The sequence below is a fragment of the Cryptosporidium ubiquitum genome (assembly GCF_001865345.1).
Source record: "Cryptosporidium ubiquitum isolate 39726 chromosome Unknown contig_23, whole genome shotgun sequence".
Classification (NCBI taxonomy): domain Eukaryota; phylum Apicomplexa; class Conoidasida; order Eucoccidiorida; family Cryptosporidiidae; genus Cryptosporidium; species Cryptosporidium ubiquitum.
Window position 1 is genome coordinate 49,302 of NW_021639806.1, and position 25,588 is coordinate 74,889.

The window sequence follows — 25,588 nt, forward strand, 5'->3', positions numbered from 1 at the left end:
ACAAGAAAAAAGTTTTATAGTAACAAATTATAAGTTGTGGATAATTCTGAGAAGAGTGTTGAAACTTGTAATAATTATCATTATCTATGTAATATGATAATAATATATAATAATTAGAATATATAGTAATTAGAATATATAGTAATTAATATGAATGTATGTGTATACATGCATATGAAGAAATATATAAATATATATATATATATATATTTATATATTATATATTATTTATAAGTGATTATAAGTAGATCCTGTGTTTATTGAGAAATGTAAAAGTGGTGAAAAGGAATAATTTAGTAGTTACAAGAAATTATTTGCTGTATTGTTTGGTCGATTTCTCTCTTTTAAGTTGCTTTATAATTTCATCTTTTTCTTGGATTAATTTGTCTTTTCTTTGTATTTCTTCTTTAGCAGTTTTGAAAAGAGAATAAATGTTATTAGTAAGTATTTGCAGTTCATTCTCGAGTCCATTCATTCTTCTAAAGTAGATTTCGCAGGAGGAACATTTTGGCTCGAACTTGGGCTCCGAAGAGTCGCAAATTGTAGTGGGTGGATTTAATGAATATGTAGAGGCTGGTGAATTTGGTGAACTGGGAGAGGCTGGAGAAATGGAGGCTTGGTTAAGCTCCCAGATGTCAAATTGGTTCGTAACAAAAGCCGAAGTATCCTTTAAAGCCTCTAGATTAGACTGCATATGCAGAACCTTGAAATATATAAATGAAATAATTTGTTTATTTCGATTATATGTATATATATAAATTAATTACTATAGTAAAAGCAACTATGAAGTTTTGGCGGGAAATTATTAAAGCTCTGTAAGAAATTACAGGGCATGTTAGTAAATTTATAGGTCAAGTGGAAATGACTTTTTGGATTAAAGTTTTTTTGAGTATATCAATATTTATATTGACAAGCGATGCATTTTTAACATGTTCATTTCTAATAACACATGCAAGGACAATATTATGATCAATTGATTTGACATGAAGAAGATGCCCAGAGTCAAGGTTAATAGAACATGAAATACCAGAGGAATTTTTTGACAAAGAACAATTTGGCGCATATATTTCACTGATTTCAGAGATAACATTGAGGATATCGGCACAAAGTTCAAAACCAATAGGGTCAAAAAGAGAGGAGTCGCTGGCAATAAAAGTTCTGGAGTAGATATCCATAAGAAAAGCCTTTTCCAGAGAAGAGGAAATAACCAGAACATCTAGGAGTCTCTCAAGTATTTGAGTAAATGGTGAAATCTTTTGTGTGACTTTGCTAAAAGCTTCTAAAAGAGAATCATTATAGATGGAGGTAAAGTGGTATCTAATATCAATTTCAAACCCATGTTGAAAGATAAAGCTTGAGATTTTTTCGTGGATATCCCTTTGAGATTCTAAATGAGCTCCATCAAGTGAAAAAGTCTCGTTATCAGTTTTGTGAAGAAAGACCTCAAAGACTATTTCAGGTTTGACTTGAATAGCATTTTGAAAAAGCCTCTTAGCCCTTAAAATTTCTGTGTTGTAAGGATAATTCTGAGAATCTATAACAAAAACCAGAGATGAAACTTTGCTGAGAATATCTTCCCCTAATAGGGAATCTTGGATTTGACCAGTCCCAGGTAAATCAATGATTCCAAAGCAAGGAAGAAGTTTTGATTCATTCTTAATCATCGTAATACTTCCAGATCGTGTTGGAATTGAAGAAACCGTCTCATGAGGAGATACTCTATCATACAATACTTTAATTATTGAAGTCTTTCCACTACTTCCTAGTCCACAGAGCATTATCAAAGGCATATCACTTTCTAATATAATCTTTCTATCAGCTTCATCAGAAAAAATTTTGCAAATAGAAGACTCTGCTAAATTGGAATTACTTTTTTCTAAAATTTGGCTTCCCAAAAGCAGATGGTTGGAATTTTCTGAAGTTAGAATAGTCTTATCATCTTCTACCTTTATATTCAAACCATCATTGTTTGAAGTATCTGAAACCATTTTTTGTTAAAAACTTCAGATCAAAATCTCAGTATTAAAAAAAGTAACAATTCCGTTTTCTCAGTCCCCAAGCCTAATTTTATTCAGTTGCTTTCAAAGGCCTCTCCCCACACCAGTTTAAAAAAAGCTTAATTTATATTCTTTAGGAAAACCTATATATTTAAAGAGACCAAAAAACTCATTCATCCGGTTCGAAGTTCATTCACTTTCCGAGTTTTTTCTTTAGAATTCTTGTAGCTTAACTCTTTAACTTCTCTTGTTATACATACTACTCATGCAAATTATTTCTTAGTAATTAATTTTTTACCATTTATCTATTATAGTCCACTAATTTATATCAAATTTGGGCGGGGATTTTGGGCGGGAACCTGAATTTTTTTAAATAGAAAAAATACCCAATAAAAAGAGAAAAGTCATAAATTGACCAAGTGGTTGTAAGGAGAAGAGGAAGAAGAGAACTCAAATAAGATTGGTTTTCTTTTTATTTTGCGTATCTAATTTAGTTTACTGGTTTAAATACTCATTTATTGTTATCATACATTTGTTCATTTTTAATTCATAGTTGAAAACAGCTTTTATTTTTATTAAGGAATTAGGCTAAGGAGGAATTAAGACAAGATGGAGGAGCATTCGGAACAATATAGCCTACATTCTCCAAAAAAAGTGAGGAAGACAGATGTTAAAGAAGTCGGGGAGATGTCTGGAAGGATACCTAAAGAGAATAATGAATTTTCTGGAGCAAGTAACCAAAGTGTGACAATCGTGAGTATATTGAGGCAGGGAATACAAAGTAAGGATAAGAATATGCTAGAGAATGCGCTTTCTCACAATGATAGTAAGATTATTAGAAGTTCTGTAAATCAGATTTCCGATGTAAATTCTTTGGAGCTTTTTGAGGAGGTAATGAATAGAATAGAAGATAATCCAATGAAGCTTTTGGAGCTTTCAAACTGGGTCACAGTTTTGCTTGAAAGAATAGGGAAGCAAGTAGTAGCATTTAAAGGCGATACTAATCGAATTTCACTTATTTTAAATCAGATGGAAAGGCTGAATGAAATCATTTCCATGAGGTTAAGCTACAACCAGGATCTGATTACTTTACAATCTACCTTGGACATATTTCAACATATTATTGAGGAAAATAAACTTATTACGGAAATGTGTAACAAACTCTCCTCTGAGTCTGATAACGCTTTAATTACTTATCAATTTGAGGCCGAACAGGAAAACGATGAAAATGATCATTTTGACAATAATGAAGAGGATGAGGAGGACGGAAATGATGATGATGATGATGATGATGATGATGAAGATGAAGATGAAGATGAAGATGACGATGAAGATGACGATGATAACAAGGATGGTGGCAATGAAGAGGACATCGACAGTGATGATGAGAAAAATAATGAGAGCCATAATATTCGTCAGATTAAAAACACAAAGAACGAGGATGAAGAGGATGATGATGAGGATGATGAAGAGGATGAAGAGGATGATGACGAAGATGAAGAGGATGATGACGAAGATGATGGGGTGAGTTCTGAATAGGAGAAGAAGTAATAGAAAGAGTAAGGGTAGTGTCAGGAATGAGAACAAGACCAGGTTTCATTCTCTGAATCCAAGCTAGAATCCCCTTACATATTATTGTTTTTTTAGTATTATCATTATGTAGCTACTCTTCTATAGGAAAGAAGTAACGAATAAGTATATATATTAATCTACAAACCCTAATTCATTTCTTTAATATTTTTTTTTAGGTTAGTTTTCAATACTTGAAATTTATACTGGATTTGCCTAAAAATTCCGTATTAGTACAGGACAGGCTTGAGAGAAAGGAAGAAGGAAGAAGGAAGAAGGAAGAAGGAAGAAGGAAGAAAAGAATGGTCCCAAACCAAAATCATGGTAGAGGAAAAAAAGAGGAGGAAAGAGGAGAAAAGGAAAGGAAAGGAAAGGGTCTTTCCTCTAAATTATTGTGGTTTTGTCATGCAAATAAATATATCTGTTAAATTAGGTTTTAGGTATTTAGCCCATGCTCGGATTTTAGTTTGAAAAACCGGTAAAATATAATTGGAACTTTGAAAATCTAAAAATTAAGGAATCGGTTAAGAGAGAAAAGAGAGAGAACTATTCGAAGCTGAAAATAAACGGATTTAATTGGAACTAACTATATTTAATTAATCTTAGCTGAGTTTAACTAAACAAAAATTCGAGAAGAGTAGAAGAAAAGAAGGTATATAAAAGAGAAAAAAAGATGTGTTATCTCGGTTCTTCAACACATGGAAGATGTTGTTGCTGCATTCCTCTGGGAATTTCTGGAACAATTACATCTCTGTTATTATTGGCATCGGGGATCTTCACGACATGCCAATTTTCACAGACTCCTAACCAAGAAATAGGTGGTTTAACATCATCAGCATTGTTTACAGGTGTTACGCTTCTATCATTCCTATGCTTTTATTGTGGTCCAGGAGGAGCAGGATTTGCATACTTTGCAACCCAATTTACAGCAATTGTAGTGACTTTTCAGATAATATACCAGTGGTGTCTTTGGAGCTATAGTTTCTTGCAGGTTGGACATTTCTTGATAGGGTTTAAAATGGCTTTTATTATTACCATTATTTGGATTGCAACCCTAATCGTTAATATTATCTCCATTACAATTTTCAGATCTACTTGGGAGATTAAAATTCAGGGAGGAAGCACATGGAAGTTAAAGAATGCCCAGGAAGTGAGGCTTAAAAACCTAGAAAACGCTGTAGGATTATAATTAGATTAGATAATATCATTTATAACTATGAGATAACTAATTACTTAGTGTACCAAAAGTTATATATTGCAAATTTGCTGTGGTTATTTACTTAAACTACTTTTAAATGGGTTTTTATTACTATTTAATTTTCTATAATATGTATTTTTGTAATAATTAATACAAACCACCACCTCCCCAGGCATCTGTAAGTTGTAGTTCCCTAATTGTATCACTACTTATCTGAACAGAGTGATTTTTTCCTGGTTCCCAAATATGAGCATTAGAGGAGCTGTTTGTTAACACATATTTGTATTCGATATTCTCAATTTTACTATTTGGAACAATTCTAATGTTTGCAGTCCAAAAACTACCTTCCGTCCACTTCATTGTTAATCCATTGTTTACATCCCAATTCCCTAGTTCTGCAATATTGCCAACTACTTTAAGTTCTTGTCCAAATTTAGTCTCGAATTTCACTCCAAATTTAACGACAATACTAACATTCATCTTCTCACGTCGTATTGCTTCCTCTAAGGCCTCCTCATATATCCTCAATTTACGATCATGTAACTTCTTCTCATATAGCTTTCTTATCCTTAATCTGTTTTCATCCAGAGTCTCCTCTGTATTTTCCTTCCTACTTGGTTCCATATCTAAGTCTTTTTTTTGCCTATATTCTTTCAAACTAAGTAATATTTTATCCGAGCTACCTAGCTAATGAAATTAACTGCGTTAAACTTAACCCTAAGTGACTTCGCTATCTCAGGGCCACCCCCCAATTCCTTTTTAGGCTATCCTCTATAGTGTAATGATTTGCTTGAACCAATTATAGCCACGTCAAATGTTGTTCAATTTTACTTTATTCGGCCTTCTTAGATTTATTTTTCAAGTAAAACGAAATTATAACGTTTCTGTAATTATCTGGCTATTAATATTATTCCTTTTTTTTTATTTCTGCCCTTTAATCCCCATATTAATTCCTCTTGTGCAGTTTCCCGCCCAAAGTAAATAGTGATCTACATTATTTAGTTATTTAATATATTAAAATAATGCTAAGTCTCGATTCCACCATTTTTTTGGCAACTAAAAAAGAAAGTGACGGAAAACTAGAAAATTTGGTTTTATCTATAGATATCTCCTTTTAGTTGCTGAGTTTCAGAACTTGATATTTTTTGGATGAGCCTCTGAGAAAGGCTTATCCTTCATTTTATATATAATATTTAAGGCCAAATTACATGCAGAGAACATAGAAAACTTTTTTTTAATTTCTACAATTTTAAAAAGTTTATTTGCCATCAATACTATTTAGGCGCATGCAATACAATATATGCAAAACTCTTCTATTTCAGCATATATAGCTACTTCACTATTATAATGTATATAATTTAACCATCATACAATGTATACTTGAATACACATACAATAACACATAAATTCTAGCTCATACTAATTAAAGTATTTTATTTTACTAGTATTCAAACTAAAAACATAAGATCAAATTTCATAAATCTAATTTGATTTCCCAGCATTTTTTATTATTCCCTCATTTTTTTTATTTAATTACCCATATATTAATCTTTATAAATCTAATATTTACCATGTGCCGCCAATTTACATAACGTCTCGTCTCCGGATTGTGTGTATTAGAGAGAAAAAAAAAGGGCAAAAATAGAGAATACATGTAAAAAGCAAAGGAGTATATATAATATATATAAAACAAGGGAGATAGTGGTGTAATATATATATAGATAGATATATATTTATATATATTAACAAATAATTTTTGACGTAAAATACAAAGATAAAAAGTGCATGGCAGGGTAGGAATAAGAAAGTGAGAAGAGCCTGAAGTCAATAAGGGCCAGATACTTTAAGAATTGGAGTTTTAAAAGTACAAGATCATAGGCAAATAAATAGAATAGTGTAGTCATTTAATACGGATTAGCTGGAGAGTTTGACGGATCTTGCAAGAAAACTAGTAAAAGAAATTACTACAATTGCCATTATTGTTATTTTAGCTGATCTGATTAAAAAAAGGTAAAGATGCAGCAGCCACAGCAGCCAAATGATATGTTCCATACAACAGTAGGAGATGGAGTAACAGCAACCTGGGTAGATCCCACACAAATGGGGCAATTTGACAATAACTGCTTCCCGAATCAAGCACAACAATCATCAGGATATTATCGATTAGAAGTAGATCAAGCTCCACTAATTACAGTTCCTGTAGTTCAGGAGATTCAGAGAAGAGATAAAATTATTGAAGTACCTCAAACAATTATTAAGGATAAGATCTTGCCAAAGATTTATCACCAGGAAGTTATTCACGAGGTCCCAAAACTTGAGGTTGAAGTACAAGAGAAGGAAGTTGAGGTTCCAAATGTTACTTTAGTAGAAAAGGTGGTTGACTTGGAACACATTGTTGGATTTAATCCAAAATACGTCCCGACATGGGAAGTTAGAGAAGTACCAAAACTAGTTCCAAAATTTGTTGGTGAGCAAAAAGTTCTTTATATTGAAATTTCTCAGATTCAATATGTTGACAAAGTAACTGAAAAAGAGGTTGTTGTGGACGTTGTGGATAAAGTAGTTCCCAGAGTTGTCGAAATTGAAGAGCCAATTGAAGTTATCCGATATAAGTGGAAGGAGGTTTATGATGATATACCAGTTGTAAAATATGTTCCCAAGTTTGATGTTGAGGTTGTATGCCCTGCTCCTGTTATTGTACCCTATGTACAGCCAGAAATTAAAGATCTACCACCAGTTAAAGTTACGGTTGGCCCTGATGGTAGAGAAACTAATGTGGCTCAGGATTACAATATACCAAATAACAATTCTGTTTCCTCACCAAATTCCATCCCAAATATGAACAACCATCTTGCCCAAATTAATGATATCAATAGTTCTCCCTTCCCATTACCTGAAGGAAGTCACCCAGTCGAGCCAAGAATGCCACAATTCATGAAAGGAAATATTCCAGTAAATGTTAGAGTCATGCCTCCACATCCAAATAATCAATAGTGCAGAGATATTTAAAAATGCTTTTTGTAGATAAATGATATGGTATTGCAACTACGCAGCAATATCTATATTTTGTTTATTTCTTGCATTTTTTTTGGAAAATATATCGTTATTAACTATTGAACTTATTACATCATTTTGTTATCCAATAAAGTAAAGGTATAACAGTAATAATAATATTAATAATAATAATAATAATAATAATAATAATGAAATGCATACCCATAATGATATAGTATCAACGTTAAGATTATTTTTTTCAATACGGTTAAATTTATTTCCTTAAATAACCAAAATTATTATTCATAATCCATCATTATTAAGTGGTTTTATTCTTGCAGTTTTTCCACTATTTTTGTCTCGAAATATCTAATCCATGTTTCTGGAACCTCTGAATGCAAAAATCCCTCAATAGTTTCGTAGAAATTTGAACACTCTCTTTCCAAAACTCGAAAACCGTTTTGGTTTATCTCCAGATTTACCACTTTCTTTTCATAGAACTCTGTGGAACCATCTTTACTTTGCTGAAATCCTATTGTAGCTTTTGCTATTACCTTGTCTTTATAACTATTATCAATTTCTGACAAGGTTAATATTTCCCCATAGTTGCTTTCAATATGCCTGATAACCTCTTCTAAAGCTATAATCATTTATCATAAGAAAGTTTCTTTTTGTTGAAAATAACTGTCGAGCTTTGAATTAACCTCTGAATTATTTATCTTTAAATATTTACTTTATTTGACTTCCTCCCCACAATAGATGTATTGTTATTACATAAATATTTGGCCCGCTTAATGATGACTATTAATCTCAAAAGTATTTTTTGAAAAAACAAGATTAAATTTGAAACTGAAAACTTGCCAAATTAAAATATTTGGCTCAAACCTTCTATTTTATTAACTTTTATGTTCACACTTTATATTTTGACCAATTACTATTAGATTAAAATTTAAGATTAACACGTATTTTTTTTTTCTTGCAATTTAATTTGTTACAACTGGAATTTTTCTAATCTTTTTTTCCTTATATAATTCAAATTTTGCTTCAACCAGTGTGAAATCAAAATCTGTGTTTTATGACTTAATTGTTTATCTATTTAGTCTGTTATTTTACTTGCAATTTAAAATAATTCTTGCATGCATGCACAACTTTCAACCGCCCAAAAATTACTTATCTATTAATTTTTTTATTTGCATGCAAATTTATGCCGGTACTAGTCAGAATGGACAGTGACGTGTCAACAAAATTGCATGCAAGAAAAAAATTAGGAGGGGGGGTGGCTAATAAAAAGCAGTGTTGAAAATAATAATAATAGTAACAAAAATTGGTAATTTTAAGGTGAAAGTAAAAAATAGAGTGTTATTGAGTAAAGTGTAATAATACAGTATTAATTGATTGAAATCGGTCAATTGCAATATTTTGGAAGGAACAATATAGAAAAATTCCTGTTGAATTAATTAATTTGAATTTATAATGAAAGTTTGAACATGGAAGAAAAAATCTCAATAACAAAATATTTACCATTTATTGTAAGTTTTGATAATTGAAGTATACCATTTGAAATTATAATATGAAAAATTAATTCAATTTTAAAAAGTTTGTCTTATTTTTAACAGCAGTACTTTACTTTATCTATTTTGCAGTAAGTTTTTTAAACAAATCAATTTAATCATTTAAAAAAATTATTATTAACATACAATTTAGTTTCATTTACTGCCATTGCTACAAATTGGAATTTCAAAAGCATTTAGAGTTGAATCAAAATTTCAAGAAGGTAAGTTCATTATTAAAATATTAATTGTAACAATTAGGAGTAATACCTCCCAAATAATTAATTTTGTTAAAAAATTGTACATTTTATATAAATTTTTATTATAGGTATTAGAGATTTTATCATCATACACTCTTTGTTTATTTTATACAAGATCTCATTATTCAAGTCTTTTTTCACAGATGCAGGAAGAGTTCCTGTAACTGAAGAATGGAGAAATACTCCGGATCCAAAATTAATATTTGAGAGAAAAGATGATGGGAGATTAAGATTCTGCAAGTACGAGCTAGTATATAAACCAGACAGAGCTCATTATTGTCGTCAGCTAAATAGAAATGTACTAAGAATGGATCACTATTGTCCATGGTTTGGAAATTGTATTGGATATTTTAATTATAAATTCTTCTTCCTTGCACTTCTTTATGGGTGTGCTTCACTCATTTACATGATGCTCAGCCAAATTAACACATTGAGCAATATTTGGAATGATACAAATGTAACCTTTGGTCATTTATATCTTATTTCATTGGGAATCTGCTTCAGTGCTGTACTAATTATTATAGTAGTTCCATTCTTCTTATTTCATGCATATATTACTTCTAGAAACGAAACTACTATCGAATTTTGCGAAAAGAGAAGTAAAGAAAAGGTAAGTATAAAACTAAGTTCTATCAAAATCCAACCCTTACCAACATTTTATTCTACTTATTTTCAGGGGTTTACATATGATCAAGGAATATATAAAAATATCCAGAGTGTATTTGGTGAAAACCCACTATTATGGCTTGTCCCAGTCGGTCTACCACCTTCTGATGGGCTTTTCTTCCCAGTTAAAAAAATTGATAAAGAAGTCTAATTCTTAAATCAATCCCATTTACTTAGTAGTCAAATACCTACTGTTTGTAATATTTATTTTAACTCAAAGCTAATTGCTCAATTCTTTGATCTACTACCTCATTCGTTATTAAAACTTCTCCTTTTTTCAATATAAGTTAATCATTCAAAAAAAGAGTTAATACCATGTATTCTTTGTTATTTTAACAAGATACAAGAAAACATGTATTTTATACATCTACTCTCTCAATCAACTATGAATTTTTTCTACATGCAATATTTTCAACCCCACAGACTCGAATCTACCGCTTTTTGTTTTCCCGCCTAAACAAAGCAATGGGGTGTAAAATTACTTGAATCCCTCATCCACACATTAGTTTTGTAAGAAAGAAATAATTGATATATAGAGAATTTGCTTGAAAGAGTTGATTTTAGAGGATTTCTTTTTATCGAAATATATCAATACAGCCGTAAGCTTAGAAAAGTAATTAAAAGCCATAAATCATAGAAAAAAGTAAAGTACCAGTATAAACTGTTTAGATTAAGAGCCAATTAAAAAAATGAGTGAACAATCTAACGTACAAGCAGTACAACCAGAACAAGCTCAACAGATCGCAGCAGCGCAGGCACAAGTCCAGGCGGGGATGAATGCAGGTGTAACATCTGCTGGTGTGCCTTACAGCTCTGGTATGGGCCAAAACATGGTATTTCAATCCATGGCAGGAGGAAGTGGTTATTTCTTCCCTCCAAATGGTTCTGCCCCAATGAGCATGGGAAGTGGAGCTTTTGCAAGTGTTGGAATGCCAGGAATGTATGAAGTAGATCCAAATATGCTTTCAGGTGGCTATTCTGCACCCTATGGTTCCGCAATGGGAAGTAGTTTCTATCTTCCAAATCAATACGGAGGCTCAGGAATTATGGCAATGCCATATACTTACGATCCTTATGGTTTGATTAACCCAGGAATTATCCCTCCAGTTGCAACAAAGATAGCTAAGAAAAAGAGATCAGGATGTTGTTGAACAGTTTTTATTGAATCATAATCGACCTATAAGATATAGTATAGTCAATCTACTGTATTACGTAATTATTCTGTTTCGTAGATTCTTTTGTTTCAAGTTATATTGTAAATAATTATTGTAAAAGCAACCTTCTTGCTGCTTGTCTAACTCTCACATCGAAGGAAGGTGTTAGAATTGGCTGATTCGCCTCCTGGAAGGGATTCATTAAAATTTTTACATACAAATCCCTAACTTCATTAAAGAACTGTCTTATATTCTCACTGCTCTTACCGTGATGTAAGAGTAAAAACTTTGCGTGTCCTGGTGTTACAAATGCAGAAATTTGAGTATCGCCTAGCTTATAAATTGTTCTCATATACCTAAAATATAAGGTGATTTAATAAAATTCCTTTAATCCACAAAATTTGCTCAACTTACAATGCTGAATTCCTCCAAGTATTTTCGTCCAATGCGTCCAATGAAGCATGGAGTAATAACTCATCAGCACAGCCGTTGGACCCTATTTTCCCAGTATTGTTCGACAAATCTACCTCATACAGAGGGGAATCATTTCTTCCCACTATTGTGAATATCAAACAATCTTGATTTGTTTGTATCATAACCACAAATTTATTGCCTAACCAGTTAGCTTGGTAATGCTATGCATGACCCGCCAAAACTGGTATAGAAAAGTAATTGTTTGAAAAAAGTCAAAAAAAAATAAGTGACAAATAAAATGTTTTAAAAAATAATTACCTTTATTATTCAAAAATCTTACCAATTAACTTTGAAAGTATTCCTCGCTGAAAATATCCATTTCAACTGAATGTTTGGATCTTTCAGGATGCCAAACAATAAAACCATTTCTGTGGGGTCCTTTCTTTAAATTATCAAAATACTCTCCTGAAATTGATTTTTAATAATTTCTTAGTTTCTTCTAGATTTAAGATTATATAGACTTACCTTCTCTAATACAAATTCTTCTTCTAGTTATTGGGTCTTTATATGTAGCAACACATTCTTGGTCTTTTCCATACTCCTGTGGTAGTCTTTGATAAGAAGAACTATCAAATGCAACGTTCAATGTAGGGTCCACCCTAGTTTTTGAGTATATTTCCTCTATAATTACATACAAAATATTTTTTATTGTTGAAATCAAGTGAATTATTTTTTTTTTTTTTATATTTAAAGCTTACCATAAGTGAGGCATTCTGGATCTATACTGGACCTAAACCAATAACAATTAGCATTCACATCATAAAAGTATGCCAAGTGGTTTGCATCTGAAGTTTTGTAATGAATTCTTTTGCCATTATTGTTTCTTAGGTGGTATTTATAAACTTTTCTATCAACATCTGAAAGAGTTTAAATAGTCTTTAACTATGAATAACAACTCACAGTCTAATTCATCTATAACTGGGTATATTCCCATTTTTTCTGCTTCAATGGGTGACTCAATTTTTCTAATCACTAAATTTTCATTTTTAATAATATTTTGAACAATAAAATAACTTATAATAAACATACATTCGTGATTAATGTCAACTCTTGTACTATTAGAATACATCCTTTCGTCCTCAAGCATCTTCTTGACAATCATTTTGTTTACATTATCTTTCCTGGATTTGTGGTTTTGTTTTGGTGGTTTAATAAATCCTTTATAAGCTTCTTGATTTCTGATTGGAAACAATAAAGTTAAATATTTAGGCTTATCAGCAACTAACTCAGAACTAGTTTCCGAGCTGTAGTTTATTTACCTTCTTCTTTTCTTTTCTATTTCGCTAAACTCTTCTTTCTGCCTTTGGAACTCTTTATAATAACTAGCATCTATGTCTCTCTTATTATACTCCTCCACTTTGTATATATTTTCCTTTAAAGATGGAGAGTCATAGCCAATAACTGCCTTTTCTGGCAAATAATAGGGGTAGTTTGTAAGATCCGAGAAATTTGGATATTCCCTCGAGTTTATTTGTCCAAGCACATCCTTAGCTGAACCATAAATTTGAGATTCAACATTATATAAATAACCTAGTAAAAGTATAGATATCAAGCTCAAACATTTGGCTAAAAACTTTTTCAACTTTGTCATTTTTTTTGTTTGACTTATTTCTTTGATCACAGCTTATTTTTCTCTTACCTATGGCTTAAGTGCCCCAATATTACCGTAATCCGAGCATTCTGCATTGTTTGGCAGTGACAATCAAATGCATGCAAATTACAAAGTTAATAATTTTTGTATATCAAACTTTCTAGGCAATTAAAGTCTTTAAAAGAAAGAAAACTCAAAGTTATCTAAATAATAAATGAAAGAGATAGATGAAAATTCAAGAACGTGGTCTGGAACACGTAATATGAAAGACTTTGAAATATCTTCAGAAATTAGGGAAGAGAAAAAAAATAGGAGCCAACAAAAACACTCAAAAAGAATAAAGAGTTGCCTGAATTACTTGCTAGTCGCAGCAGCTACTGCAATTGCTTTGATTTTAATCTTTATAATTTTAGATAGAAATGGAAGGAACCCTGTACTAGTTTATTTCCAAGGGATATTTCCTTCAAAAACTGGAGAAGAAGGGGAATTTTTCAGATCAAATTTACAAGAAGTAGCAGATACTCACAGCTTTATGGAAAAAGGTGTGAATTCCAGATACCATAATAGTTCTGGAAGCAGTGATCAACTTGGTTTGAAATCAGATTCTGGTCATTATCAATCAGTATTAGAGTTATATATGAATAGGCTCTTTGTTACTCCTTTAAATAAGATGAGTTTGACTATCCCAGTTAATGATCAGATACTCAGAAGTTATCAAGTTGAAGCAATAGATTACTCAATAGATGACGAAATGGTTTTGTATCTCTCTCTAGAGCACCAACTTAAAATTAACAACGAGACTATGGTTTTATATGATAAGTCCATGAATGTAATTAGTCATTTCCCAACCTACGGAGATGAAAGAGATACCGAAAAGGATGTTAATCAAAATGCAAACATTACAAACAACCAAAATAATAGTACGGAAAATAAGCTTAGAAACAATGAAAATAAAAGACGTTTACAGCAGCTAAAACAGCATGAATATTATAATTATACATCTACATCAGAGTGGAACCATAAGCCAGAAATTGTTAATAACATTATTCCAACATACTATCCTAGGAATCCGTACGTTCCACCATATGGAAATCCCTATTACTTTGCCCCAAATATATTAGTTCCATATGTATATATTTATTAAGAGAATTATAAATCCAGCCAAACAAGAATTAATTAAATGATTTTTCGAATAGATATGATTTATTTAAATAATCTTAATAGCTTCTAATAGTTCTATTAACCATAAGCTCAATCTTGGACAAAATATCATCATTAAGTAACTGGAGCTGCCCAGCTGGAGCCAAAATATGCAAAACTATAAGAATATCATTAGCTACTAACTCCTTCCCAGATTGAGTAAATTTCTCACTCCATTCTACAACAAAATCCAATATTGATTTCCCCCTTAGAGAGAAAGATCCCTTATCAATTACCATAACAAAAATAACGCCAAGCTGCTCAGAAATCCTCCAGAGGCAACTAAACCCTCTATATGAGGCGTCCTGAATATGGCAAATCCCTTCATATCTCATCGGATCAAACATTGAGATCTGGCGAATTATGGTATTTAACACATTTTGCCTAAAGTTTTCAGAGTCAAGATCAGCCTCATAAATGTTACTCAGTGAAATTTGTTTCGGTTCCCAACATCTACTTTCATAAATACTTTCCAAGATCCGGATACCCAAATCAGAAAATACTTCATTGTTGTTCAAAGGTAGCACATAAAAACACTTCATTTATTTTTTTTAGTATATCGCAATTTGGCGCCAGTAATTGAGCTAAGATGATTAATGAATCACTAAATTGGAATATTAAAAATTTGGGGAATATCACTTCGATATTTTATCAGGATATATTAAGAAGTTTTGGAAGTAACTTGAGGAGGTGATGGTCGTTTATATATGTTTTAACTATTACTTATTTCTTAAAGTGGATTAGTTTGGTTTAATTCCAAGTATGAAGATAAAAAATTTTAAAACATGCTAGAAACATAACTTCAAGGTATTACAAACTAGACCAAGTATTATGAATCTCCTTAAATTGTTGTTTTCTTTTTGTCATAGTCTTCCTTGTACTGATTAATCTTTTCAACAAGATCTTTGACATTTGATAAGAAATCCTTTAAATTTTCTTTCAGAATGTCATTTTCCTTTTTTTCGTTGTTTTTGTTTTCGAGTTCTACGTCTTTACTGAGTTTATTCCGTCTTAAATCGTCTGCTTCTTTCAAAAGCTGGGCATAAGCTTCAATCTTTATTGAAATAATTCTTAGTAAATTGGCTCTAATCTTCTCTAGAACTCGGATCCTTTCTCTCAAAGATTCGTCATCCAAGCTTTTAGGATCTACCTTGAACTCACCTTTTATTGCTCTTCTTTTACAAATGTGTTCGTTAATTGAATTTTTTAACTCAATTCTGTCTTGAACAATTTTTTCCCTGATCCTTTTCTCCAAAACTGGAGAAACATCAGTATCCAAAACGCATTTCTTGCCAGATTTCCTCCTATTATTAGAGTACATTATGCCAAAGCAATGCTTAAGGCAATAAACAGTATTTTTACAAATCTACTTCAGTTGACTTTCTTCAATTCATATGTTTGGCTTTAAGTTTGTCCTAGATTTGCCTTTAATTTTAACTCTGTTCGAGAAACTTTCCGACAGTCCAAATTGTTAAAATATAATAGAGAAAACTCTGAAAAGCTTTTGAATTTTCCTCTTAATTATCCCTTCTTTATTCTTTATTAAATTAACTTCAATATTAATACCAGACTATAAATGGCGCCAGCACATTAAATTAGGCAAAATAAATAATGGCATGAAAATAAAGTGAATATGAATTTATGGCAGGCTTAATATTTTCAATATTGAATTCAAAGATCAGAATCTACTATCCGGCCAGCTTAACTTCATATTTTGAATCATATGTTTTTTGGCTTTTAATTTATGAAATTTCGTATTCTATATTATAACTTACAGTCCCACAATAAGCATGAGTGCATTAAGGCTTGACAGTTTTGAGTTTGAGGAAGATGAGGAGCAAAGGAAGGGAAGTTTTGACAGCTCTAATTCTTTACATACTGACTGGTCTCTTTCATCTGATGGTGTATCTTTGTTACATAAAAGTACAGGTGTTCATATCACTCATGAAGGTACAAAAGGTCTTGAATCAGACTACGGTCTTGGAGATATTTATGTATCGTTTGAGGATTTTGAGGTCAATCCAACTCCACTAGGTCATGGAAGAAGCTCAATAGTGTTCAGTGCAATCCACAAATTATCAGGTAAAGCCGTGGCCATTAAAGATATTTATGTAGGAGATATTTTGCATCAAACTCAACTCTCTGCAGAAATACACTCATGGAGACTAACCAGTTATTGTCCTTTACTAGTACAATTTCTTGGTGCTTTTATTAAACCAAACAAAAATGTGGTTTGTCTCGTGATGGAGTACATGGAATTTGGTACTTTAAGTGACATTCTTTATAAGAATCTGAATAGAAATATTCAAAGTGATGGAATCCCAGAAGGAGTCAAGGAAAGCTTCCTGAAGTTTATTTCAATACAAATAGTGGATGGACTTGCATATCTTCATCAGAATAACAGAATACATAGAGATGTCAAATTAAATAATATTCTAATTAACCAAGATGGAGCAGTAAAAATAAGTGATTTCGGTATTTCAAAGCTTATTGACCAAAATTCCACTAAAGACCAAAATAAAAACGTCTCCACTTTTGTCGGAACCCAAATATATATGAGTCCAGAAAGATTACAAGGTAAATCGTACTCTTTCTCTAGTGATATTTGGAGCCTCGGAATTTGTATTTATGAATTAGCTGTGGGAACTCATCCATTCAAAAATCTTAGTCTTTTTGATATGGTTTATATTTTATGTGAAGATAATTCAGAAAATGGTGAGCCATTGCCATTTCTAGAAAAAATAATAAAAAGATGTCCTTTACCTGAACACTTATACAAAAATAACGACTTTTATGCTTTTCTCCAAGGATGCTTAGAACTAGATCCTTTAAAACGTCTCACTGCATTCCAACTCCAAGATTTCAAATGGTTAAATTCTGGTACTTGTAATCGCTACGAATTCTTAACCTGGTTACAACAAATTCGGAAACCAGATAGCAATTAAGAAAACCCTGGACCTTGCAGGGGGCTCGTGGTGCAGTGGTAGCTACGTGTGCTTTGCATGCACAAGGTCCCGGGTTCAATTCCCGGCGGGTCCACGTTTTTATGTTACCTGGTATGTACCCGACCCCTTTGTGGCGCCCAAGTTAATATATTTAAATATAGAAATAGAAATGAATAACTGTTAATGTTTTTGACACTAAGTTTTAAAGATCAACAATACCAATTATATAATATGACATTTTACTGAAATAATAATCATTTGATTTTATCGATTTTCCTATCTTCCATTCTCCCACAATTCAATCTTTAATATTAGTTTTCTTTTAAATGTATTTGTGATTTGCTGTAAAGACATTCATTTGGAAAGAAGATAATTGCATGTTGTAATTCAATCATATTTAACATAGAATTTGTTTAATGCTATGGAATCGAGTGGAATGAATAAAACGAAAAAACTAGGCAAGAAAAAAACAAAAGACAATCTGGTGAACACCTCTATATATGTAACAGGACTTCCGAAGGATATAAGTCCTGAAGAGATGAAGGACTTTTTTGGTAGGGGAGGTGTTATTAAGATAGACCCAACAACTTTGACTCCAAAGATTAAACTTTATAAAGATGAAGTGACAAGGGAATTTTCTGGAAACGCTCTAGTTGTTTATAAGTTCGAGCAAAGTATTGAATTAGCTCTCAAGTACCTAAATGAAACTGAGATTAGGCCAGGCTTTAAAGTAAAAATTGAAAAAGCTGTGTTCACCAAGTCATCCAAACCAAATATTGCCCCATTATCTCAGGCCGAAATTGATAAGAAAAGAAAACAACTGAAAGCAGCAGAAATGGAAGAAGAAAGGCTTTTATCCTGGAGTAACGAGCAACACTCACTAAATAGTAACATTGCCTCTAGAATAGTTGTACTTAGGCCAATGTACTCCAGAAAAGAAGCCGAAACGTACCCTGAGGGTGATAAGTTTTACAATGAACTAGAAATGGAAGTTCAGGATGAAGTAACTAAACATTGTGATGTAGTCAGTGTTACTTGTATCCCCAGACATCCACAAGGAATTGTTTGTGTCAAGCTCAAATCTCAGCATGATGCTGAAATTGTTATCGATATCTTTAACAAAAGATATTTTGATGGTAGACAAATTGAGGCTTTTATGTATGACGGAAGTACCGACTTTAAGGCATCCTGTATTTAGTCTATACTTGCATTTTATAGTACTCTAAATAGTTATTTCCCATGTGTTGTAGTAACTCTTCTTAATGTTAGAATGTTTCTACCTTGCTTTCTTACATAAGATACTATACGAAACAGTCACTTTTAACTTTCAATGCCCAAGTAATCAACAGAAATATCTCAGATGAAATACAAATGTCGAAACCAAAAGCCCGCCAACTTCTGCCAGGGGGAGGAGATGAAGGGGCAGATTAAGTTTGAAAAAGAAAATTAATAATAAAGAAATACCAATGAAGGGACTCTGGAAAGTGTGTGTTTGCCTTGCACTTTCTCTAGAACTTATGGGAAAGATATGCCTGACTTTTGCAGGAGACATACTAAAAACAGGTCATGAAGAACCAGTTATTAAAAGTACAAAAATTCACTCAAATGAAGGCAACGAATTGGAAAAGCCCACAACTTCAGATCAAAGTATTGAGGCAACTGATTTGAACCACATCTTTGATATTGAGGAATCTGATAGTTCCCTTGAAGAAAATAAAAAAGGTCACTTCTTACTTGAATGGCTTAGAGAAATGAAAACCTTTATACCATCAAACCACTTTGTGTTTGATCTCAATTCTAAAGCTGACGAATACTTTTACTTTGATCTTGATGAGGAAAATCCCTATATTTTACTTGGTTATTATTGCACTGATGATACCCAAGGCAGAATCCATGTCACAATTAACAATCCAGAATCAAAAAGAATATACAGCAAGCATGGCTGTGAAGGTGTATATAATAATAAACCTCCAGAAGATGGCTCAAATGATGAGAAAAAGGACCACCGCATTAAAGGAACCTATACCCTTATTCTCTCTAATCACCGATGGCATGATACAATTCGGATATCTCTACTTGTAGGAAACGACTCAAAAAAAAACAAAGCTGTTGACAAAAAAAATGTAGACAAACTAACTTCCAAGTTAGAAAATGTTGATAATATTCTAAGTATAATAAATACAGAAAACCAATATAATTGGGCTACCACAAAGACCAATTTGAGCATGATTTATAATGCAGACAGTCAACTATTTTTTTATACAGCTATTCAAATCATTTCTATAATTCTTGCTTCAGCTGTTCAAATTTATTATCTCAAGACCATCTTGACCGGTAAATAACCAATTATATTAGTAGGGTATTTTGTTTTTATCCACCTCAAAAGTAGATGCTCTAAATATATCAAAATATTACCTTTTTTGTATATTTTAACTCTTAATTCAATCTCAACGAACTAATACATAATTTAAATATTCCAACATTTTTTTCTTTTTATCATTTTAAGTTTCTAGATCTCTTTTGCATTTTATTCGATACCTACTCATTTTTTGGCGCCTGACTAATGTTTTTTTTTGTGAGTTATGCTCACTAAACGCGGTAAATTCCCAAATACTAATAAAATAATGAATTAAATTCATTTCCTTATATAAAAGAGCTTTGAGGGCCAAATTCTTTATAATGCCCAATTCAAATAGCTCTTTAACTAATTCCTTGAGGAATAATGTCAAATCAGCTGTTTATAAAGGAGTTATTCGAGTTGCTAATCCCTTAGAACGTTTTGTTACAGTAGATGATCGAGTAAATGGTCCTTTTGACATTTACATATTTGGATATAGAGGTTTAAATGGTGTAATTCATGGAGATACTGTTCTAGTAAAGGTTACTGGAGTCTTCCAAGGAAGGCTTATTAAAAGATTTAAGAACAAGGATAGTAAAATATTACAACAAAGTAAACAAAATGAGCAAAGATCTTCATTTACTGTTTCCGATTCCACTGAAGTAAAAAATCATCTCAAATATCCTAATTATGTCGAAGAAACTAATTCTGAAAATAATTCTGATGAGGAGAATCAAGATTTACACGAAGATAACTTAACATATGTAACCAGTCAAGATGAAGAAGATCTTGATAGTTTCCAAGAAGATAAAAGTACTCCAACAAGTCAAAATATAGGCTCAAATAAGGAAAACGTGAATAATTCTAATCAGTCCGAGTTATTAACCAATTCTAATTCTCACTTGAAGCATCCAATTCCAAAGTATGTTGGAATTATCATTAAAGTCGTTGAATCAGTTACAAAAAAGGCTCCAATTGTAGGTTTTATCCTCCCTATTTCATATTTTTTAAAGCTTAATAAGGAAGCCAAAATGAAGAAGAAGTTCAAAATGTCTGGAAAAAAACCTAAAATTGGTGAGGAATTCAAAATTCAAAACTGTTTCAAAACAATAGGTATTGACGATAATGATTCAAAGATGAGGACTTTATTAACTTCGGAAAATATTGACATTAAAAAAAATGAATTTTGTTTTGTTCCTATTCAAAGAGTCTATCCAATAATGAAATTATTTATTAATGATCAAACAAGGAATACTTTTTTAAAAAATAATGCAAATGAAAAGAATATGATGAGTTGTAACTTGCTTTTTGGTGCAGTAATTGAAATAAATCGGGTAAGAAAAAATAGAAGATTACAGCTCACTAAGTTTTATGGATCTTTTAATAAATTTGAAACAATTTTTTCGAGCTTATTAGACTGTTTTGAGCTGAGTTCCCACAGTAAGATATATAATCAACATCATAATAGTAGAATTAATGTTTCAAGCTCTTCTAAAGAGTGGCTGAAGCAAAGTAACCGAAAAACATTTGAACCGAGTGAATACCGAGTCATTACTATTGATCCACCAACAGCTAAAGATTTAGATGATGCAATACACATCAAATTTGATGAGAAATTGAAGATTTATGAGGTTGGGATCCACATTGCTGACGTATACTATTATATGTTGAGACACAAAGGATTACTTAAAACGGTAACCAAGGAGCTCTGCACTAGTGTTTACCTACCACATACCAATTTCCCAATGCTTCCACGTATTTTTTCCAGTGACTTATGCTCGCTTCTTCCAAACCAAAAAAGACCAACTTTATCTTTAATCATCAAAATAAACGAAGAAGGGGAAGTTTTAGGAGAACCTGAATTTTTTCATGGAATAATAACTTCAGTTGGAAAGTTTTCGTATGATGATGTGGATGAATTATTTGAGATTTTTGACCAAATTGATATTAGCAAAGAGTCTACTTCCAAAAAGTTGTTGAATTGTTGTCAAAGCAGCAAAGTTATTGAAATCATGAAAAGATCTACAGTATACAAAAAAAACAGAAAAAATGTTTTACGTGATTTATTACTTTTAAGGATATTAACTAAGACAATTCGAAATTCTAAAGCAAGAATAAACTCAATTAAACTATTCAATGTTGACCCTTGTTTTAACTTTAATAGTAAATTTCAAAGAATTATCGAACCATTTAATATAGTCAAAAGCAACAATTCGTTTGGTTCAAATAAAGATGATATAATTATTCCTAATATTGAATTGAAATTTGATATATTCAGTAACACTCCAAACTCCTTGAAAAATATTGCTCCAAAGAGAGTTACAATTTATTACAAACACTCCACTTCCCATTCTTTAATTGAAGAATTAATGTTACTAGCTAATAGAGTAACTGCTGAATTCACTGTTAAGAATAGACCAGAATCTAGCTGTATTATAAGAATACATGATGAAATTTCCAATACAAAATTATATAACTTAATCACTTATTTGAGAAAGCATGGATTTAGCAATATATTCGAAGACAATATTAAAAGGGAAAATATCGTTAATGGCTTGTATAGGCTTTATAAGGATTATGGGTTATTATATTACTGTGCTGTAAGTGAAATGCTTAGAGATATCTTTAGCAGAGCCAAATATATGGTTTATAATAAAGATGCACGTGACTCAAATATCTCAACGAACCACTTTGCTTTAAATATGAATATGTATACCCACTTTACTTCTCCAATACGCAGAGCTGCAGATATTTTAGTACATCAAATGATATATGACATATTGGATAATATATCAGGGTCTAAGAATAAAGGAAAAGGTAAATCTTATGATAAATATAATCAACTAATATTTTCTGAAGATGATCACATCACCATCTGCGAGAACTCAAACACAAAATCAAATGCCAGCAAGAATATGCAAAGAGATTCAAACAATATTTTTTTTTCTCAATTAATTAAGAAGATTGATACCTTTATTCCTAGTATTGCATGTATACACAAAATAAATGCTCAGAAATTCAAAGTTAATTCAGTTTTGCTTTATCCTACGGACTTCTACCAAGTATTCCTTATTGATTCAAAGTCTTTTATCAAAAATAGTTCACTTTTCTCTATGTTTAAGTTGCATCCTTCTTTACCTATTCATATTACACCTAAAGATAATAAAATCGAGCTTCATTGGAAATTGCACAAGGGTAACCTGAGAACTTTGTCAAAGAAACTAAATATTTCAGGAAAATTGGAAATCCGAACCTACTTGAATGTAATTAACGATCTGATGAAAAACAAATTCCAACATAAACTAATTTTTGATCAAACAAATCAACTCATTATCCAAACTATCGGAATCTGGTCGTATCTCCCAGTTAATATCGTCCCCACCACAACTTTACCTCCTAAATTCGTTGTAATCCCAATGAACCCGCTAAATCATCATTTCTATGACCAAATCTCAAACTTTAATTAACTCTAAACTTGCAGGAATCTTGAAAACATCACTTTTGTCAAGATTTACACTTTGCGAGTACCCGCCAAAATTAAGGCGGGTTTGCCGATATTTGTGCGCCAAACATGTAAAATATGTTCATATGTAGAAAAGTAAAATTAGAAAGGATTTCATAAGAGACATTAAGAATATAATTATATTGATATTGATTATAAATTGTATATAACACTTTATAATATATAGGGTAGCTAATCTTTATAAATTTTGCAAGACTTATGAAATGGCAGTGAATCCTGCGTTTATTCCAAAGGAATTGACAGACGTGTATGCACCAGAAAACTATGACCCAAACTGTAGCATTTTAGCATGTAACTTTCCTACTGGAACAAGCGTCGAGGAATGCTCAAATTTCATGTCATGGATTGGCCCAGTAGTTTATGTAGAGGAAGGCCCTTCACTTCAAAGAGAAGCAAATTTTTTGGTAGTTTACTCTAAACCAGACTTTGCTGTTAAGGCTACACAGGAAGAGCTTGTATTTAATGAAGGGTGTAGAGTTTATTGCAGGTTCGTGGATGCAAGACCTACTATATGGGGAAATATTACAAACTTTTTCCAAGGAATAGACCAACAATACAGAGGCTCTGACCAAGTTTCTAACTTCATTAATGATACTGCAGGTATGTTTCATTTGTTTGTGAATGCTTATTCAGGAATAGGACTAGAATTAGAGTTAAAATCGGTATTGATATCTAAATAAAAAAGGTACACTGTACTAACTTGGCATCTTTTTAGTTAGTACAATCTTCTTGCTATTCCAAGACCAAACCATTCTCTATAATTCCTAAGGAATTATTGGATCAGTGAATGTGATTTGTTCCATCCATAGCAAATAATAAAATTTTTAAAATTCCAATATTTGGAATCGATTTTCTTTAGATGCATCTAATTGAAGAAAGCTCCAATATTGGCCAAAGACCTACCATTAACCAATTTTCAGGCTAACAGATATGATATACTCCCAATATCAATATCTTCTTTTAACTCTAATTTTTGAACCAAATCCCTTTTAAATCCTGAAATAAAGCATTCTGATATTTTTTGGTATACTTATTCAACCTGTTCTATTTCCTTCTATTGTTTTATTTTAGCACCTACAATTTACTCTGCCACTGACCAAGTCAACGAAGGTATACAGAACATCTTTTATTCCGACATTTCCAACCAAATGATTCAGGGATTTACCAACTTTTCTAACCAAGTCAGAGATTCTGTAATGTATGCAACAAATTCTTTATACTCTCCAATGTAAAGAATCATACTTTTATTTCGCGGAATTCGCTCTATCTGTGTATCCTAAGGATAACTTTTGCTCTTATAGAAATCAAAGATTAATAATATTAAAGCCGCTATAATATTGAAGTATGTCAAATAACATTGATAACTGAGGAAAGATAAACAAGAGTGTGGATATTAATATTAATTCAAACTTACCTTTTTGTTTTGTAAGTTTCTTCCAACTTTTCCAGGTAAATTTTGGATTCATCCAGATAATCTACAGCATCATTTGCATCTGCTAATATGGTTGAACAGATCTCTGATTGTTCTTGTATCTTCGTTGAGAAGAAGCTCATTAGGGATGAAATCTCGTGTAGTTGATTTTGAGACTCTTTTAAAGCATCAATGTCAGAAGTAAAATGGTTAAGTAGTTCTTGAGCAACTTTCTCCATTTCAGGAGTTAATTCTTCCATCTCTGGGTCTAGATCCCCATCATATGAGTTATTATTGTTATTATTGTTATTATCCAACTTAGAATAACCTAAATCTGTTGAACTTGAACTAGGCTTACTTTTTTTCTCTTTAGTTTTGAACTTTTGGCTTCTTAAATACTGAGCTTCGAGCCTTTTAGCCATTCTAGATTGTGCCTGAGATGCAAGTTCTCCCAATAAAGTATAAACATTAGAAATGATCATCCTCCTATAAAGATACTTATTTTTATTTTCAATATTGCTTTCTTCCTCAATATTCAATTCTTTTTCCAAGTTTAACATTTTGTTCTGGCAAAGCTGAACTTTCTCCGAAAGGGAAGAACATTTTTTTTCCTCATTCATCTCATTATTCTTATATATTATAGAATCCAAGTTCATTATACTTCCTTCATCAAGTTCTTTTTTCAAAATCATTATATCACTACACTAACTAACTTTAG

The 25,588-nt window shown here is 31.6% G+C and overlaps 18 protein-coding genes across 18 annotated transcripts; 11 read left to right on the forward strand and 7 right to left on the reverse strand.

The window, feature by feature from the left end:
* Window positions 1-310: 310 nt before the first annotated feature.
* On the reverse strand, window positions 311-1,988 carry cubi_03726 (uncharacterized protein; the record flags this gene model as incomplete). The annotated part of the gene is made up of 2 exons (XM_029020740.1): window positions 311-703; window positions 912-1,988. The coding sequence occupies 2 exons, from the start codon at window positions 1,986-1,988 to the stop codon at window positions 311-313; spliced, it is 1,470 nt and encodes a 489-aa protein (XP_028876259.1).
* A 618-nt stretch (window positions 1,989-2,606) lies between these two features.
* Window positions 2,607-3,536, forward strand: cubi_03727 (uncharacterized protein; the record flags this gene model as incomplete). Its single annotated transcript, XM_029020741.1, has 1 exon — window positions 2,607-3,536. The coding sequence occupies one exon, from the start codon at window positions 2,607-2,609 to the stop codon at window positions 3,534-3,536; it is 930 nt and encodes a 309-aa protein (XP_028876260.1).
* A 703-nt stretch (window positions 3,537-4,239) lies between these two features.
* Window positions 4,240-4,755, forward strand: cubi_03728 (uncharacterized protein; the record flags this gene model as incomplete). Its single annotated transcript, XM_029020742.1, has 1 exon — window positions 4,240-4,755. The coding sequence occupies one exon, from the start codon at window positions 4,240-4,242 to the stop codon at window positions 4,753-4,755; it is 516 nt and encodes a 171-aa protein (XP_028876261.1).
* Window positions 4,756-4,911: 156 nt separating this feature from the next.
* cubi_03729 (starch binding domain-containing protein) lies at window positions 4,912-5,388 on the reverse strand (the record flags this gene model as incomplete). Its single annotated transcript, XM_029020743.1, has 1 exon — window positions 4,912-5,388. The coding sequence occupies one exon, from the start codon at window positions 5,386-5,388 to the stop codon at window positions 4,912-4,914; it is 477 nt and encodes a 158-aa protein (XP_028876262.1).
* Window positions 5,389-6,780: 1,392 nt separating this feature from the next.
* On the forward strand, window positions 6,781-7,758 carry cubi_03730 (uncharacterized protein; the record flags this gene model as incomplete). Its single annotated transcript, XM_029020744.1, has 1 exon — window positions 6,781-7,758. The coding sequence occupies one exon, from the start codon at window positions 6,781-6,783 to the stop codon at window positions 7,756-7,758; it is 978 nt and encodes a 325-aa protein (XP_028876263.1).
* A 329-nt stretch (window positions 7,759-8,087) lies between these two features.
* Window positions 8,088-8,408, reverse strand: cubi_03731 (uncharacterized protein; the record flags this gene model as incomplete). The annotated part of the gene is made up of 1 exon (XM_029020745.1): window positions 8,088-8,408. The coding sequence occupies one exon, from the start codon at window positions 8,406-8,408 to the stop codon at window positions 8,088-8,090; it is 321 nt and encodes a 106-aa protein (XP_028876264.1).
* An 837-nt stretch (window positions 8,409-9,245) lies between these two features.
* cubi_03732 (DHHC zinc finger domain-containing protein) lies at window positions 9,246-10,385 on the forward strand (the record flags this gene model as incomplete). The annotated part of the gene is made up of 3 exons (XM_029020746.1): window positions 9,246-9,287; window positions 9,463-9,532; window positions 9,637-10,385. The coding sequence occupies 3 exons, from the start codon at window positions 9,246-9,248 to the stop codon at window positions 10,383-10,385; spliced, it is 861 nt and encodes a 286-aa protein (XP_028876265.1).
* Window positions 10,386-10,923: 538 nt separating this feature from the next.
* Window positions 10,924-11,385, forward strand: cubi_03733 (uncharacterized protein; the record flags this gene model as incomplete). Its single annotated transcript, XM_029020747.1, has 1 exon — window positions 10,924-11,385. One exon carries the CDS (start codon window positions 10,924-10,926, stop codon window positions 11,383-11,385), a length of 462 nt encoding a protein of 153 aa, XP_028876266.1.
* Window positions 11,386-11,497: 112 nt separating this feature from the next.
* cubi_03734 (uncharacterized protein) lies at window positions 11,498-13,453 on the reverse strand (the record flags this gene model as incomplete). The annotated part of the gene is made up of 6 exons (XM_029020748.1): window positions 11,498-11,744; window positions 11,803-12,001; window positions 12,328-12,483; window positions 12,561-12,719; window positions 12,763-13,040; window positions 13,122-13,453. The coding sequence occupies 6 exons, from the start codon at window positions 13,451-13,453 to the stop codon at window positions 11,498-11,500; spliced, it is 1,371 nt and encodes a 456-aa protein (XP_028876267.1).
* A 214-nt stretch (window positions 13,454-13,667) lies between these two features.
* On the forward strand, window positions 13,668-14,597 carry cubi_03735 (uncharacterized protein; the record flags this gene model as incomplete). Its single annotated transcript, XM_029020749.1, has 1 exon — window positions 13,668-14,597. One exon carries the CDS (start codon window positions 13,668-13,670, stop codon window positions 14,595-14,597), a length of 930 nt encoding a protein of 309 aa, XP_028876268.1.
* Window positions 14,598-14,670: 73 nt separating this feature from the next.
* cubi_03736 (uncharacterized protein) lies at window positions 14,671-15,195 on the reverse strand (the record flags this gene model as incomplete). Its single annotated transcript, XM_029020750.1, has 1 exon — window positions 14,671-15,195. The coding sequence occupies one exon, from the start codon at window positions 15,193-15,195 to the stop codon at window positions 14,671-14,673; it is 525 nt and encodes a 174-aa protein (XP_028876269.1).
* Window positions 15,196-15,494: 299 nt separating this feature from the next.
* Window positions 15,495-15,974, reverse strand: cubi_03737 (uncharacterized protein; the record flags this gene model as incomplete). Its single annotated transcript, XM_029020751.1, has 1 exon — window positions 15,495-15,974. One exon carries the CDS (start codon window positions 15,972-15,974, stop codon window positions 15,495-15,497), a length of 480 nt encoding a protein of 159 aa, XP_028876270.1.
* A 469-nt stretch (window positions 15,975-16,443) lies between these two features.
* Window positions 16,444-17,598, forward strand: cubi_03738 (protein kinase NPK2; the record flags this gene model as incomplete). The annotated part of the gene is made up of 1 exon (XM_029020752.1): window positions 16,444-17,598. One exon carries the CDS (start codon window positions 16,444-16,446, stop codon window positions 17,596-17,598), a length of 1,155 nt encoding a protein of 384 aa, XP_028876271.1.
* Window positions 17,599-18,034: 436 nt separating this feature from the next.
* cubi_03739 (RNA recognition motif-containing protein) lies at window positions 18,035-18,796 on the forward strand (the record flags this gene model as incomplete). The annotated part of the gene is made up of 1 exon (XM_029020753.1): window positions 18,035-18,796. One exon carries the CDS (start codon window positions 18,035-18,037, stop codon window positions 18,794-18,796), a length of 762 nt encoding a protein of 253 aa, XP_028876272.1.
* Window positions 18,797-19,064: 268 nt separating this feature from the next.
* On the forward strand, window positions 19,065-19,940 carry cubi_03740 (coated vesicle protein; the record flags this gene model as incomplete). Its single annotated transcript, XM_029020754.1, has 1 exon — window positions 19,065-19,940. One exon carries the CDS (start codon window positions 19,065-19,067, stop codon window positions 19,938-19,940), a length of 876 nt encoding a protein of 291 aa, XP_028876273.1.
* Window positions 19,941-20,277: 337 nt separating this feature from the next.
* cubi_03741 (uncharacterized protein) lies at window positions 20,278-23,403 on the forward strand (the record flags this gene model as incomplete). The annotated part of the gene is made up of 1 exon (XM_029020755.1): window positions 20,278-23,403. The coding sequence occupies one exon, from the start codon at window positions 20,278-20,280 to the stop codon at window positions 23,401-23,403; it is 3,126 nt and encodes a 1,041-aa protein (XP_028876274.1).
* A 259-nt stretch (window positions 23,404-23,662) lies between these two features.
* cubi_03742 (uncharacterized protein) lies at window positions 23,663-24,139 on the forward strand (the record flags this gene model as incomplete). The annotated part of the gene is made up of 1 exon (XM_029020756.1): window positions 23,663-24,139. The coding sequence occupies one exon, from the start codon at window positions 23,663-23,665 to the stop codon at window positions 24,137-24,139; it is 477 nt and encodes a 158-aa protein (XP_028876275.1).
* A 473-nt stretch (window positions 24,140-24,612) lies between these two features.
* Window positions 24,613-25,562, reverse strand: cubi_03743 (uncharacterized protein; the record flags this gene model as incomplete). The annotated part of the gene is made up of 2 exons (XM_029020757.1): window positions 24,613-24,700; window positions 24,874-25,562. 2 exons carry the CDS (start codon window positions 25,560-25,562, stop codon window positions 24,613-24,615), a joined length of 777 nt encoding a protein of 258 aa, XP_028876276.1.
* Between the last annotated feature and the right edge of the window lie 26 nt (window positions 25,563-25,588).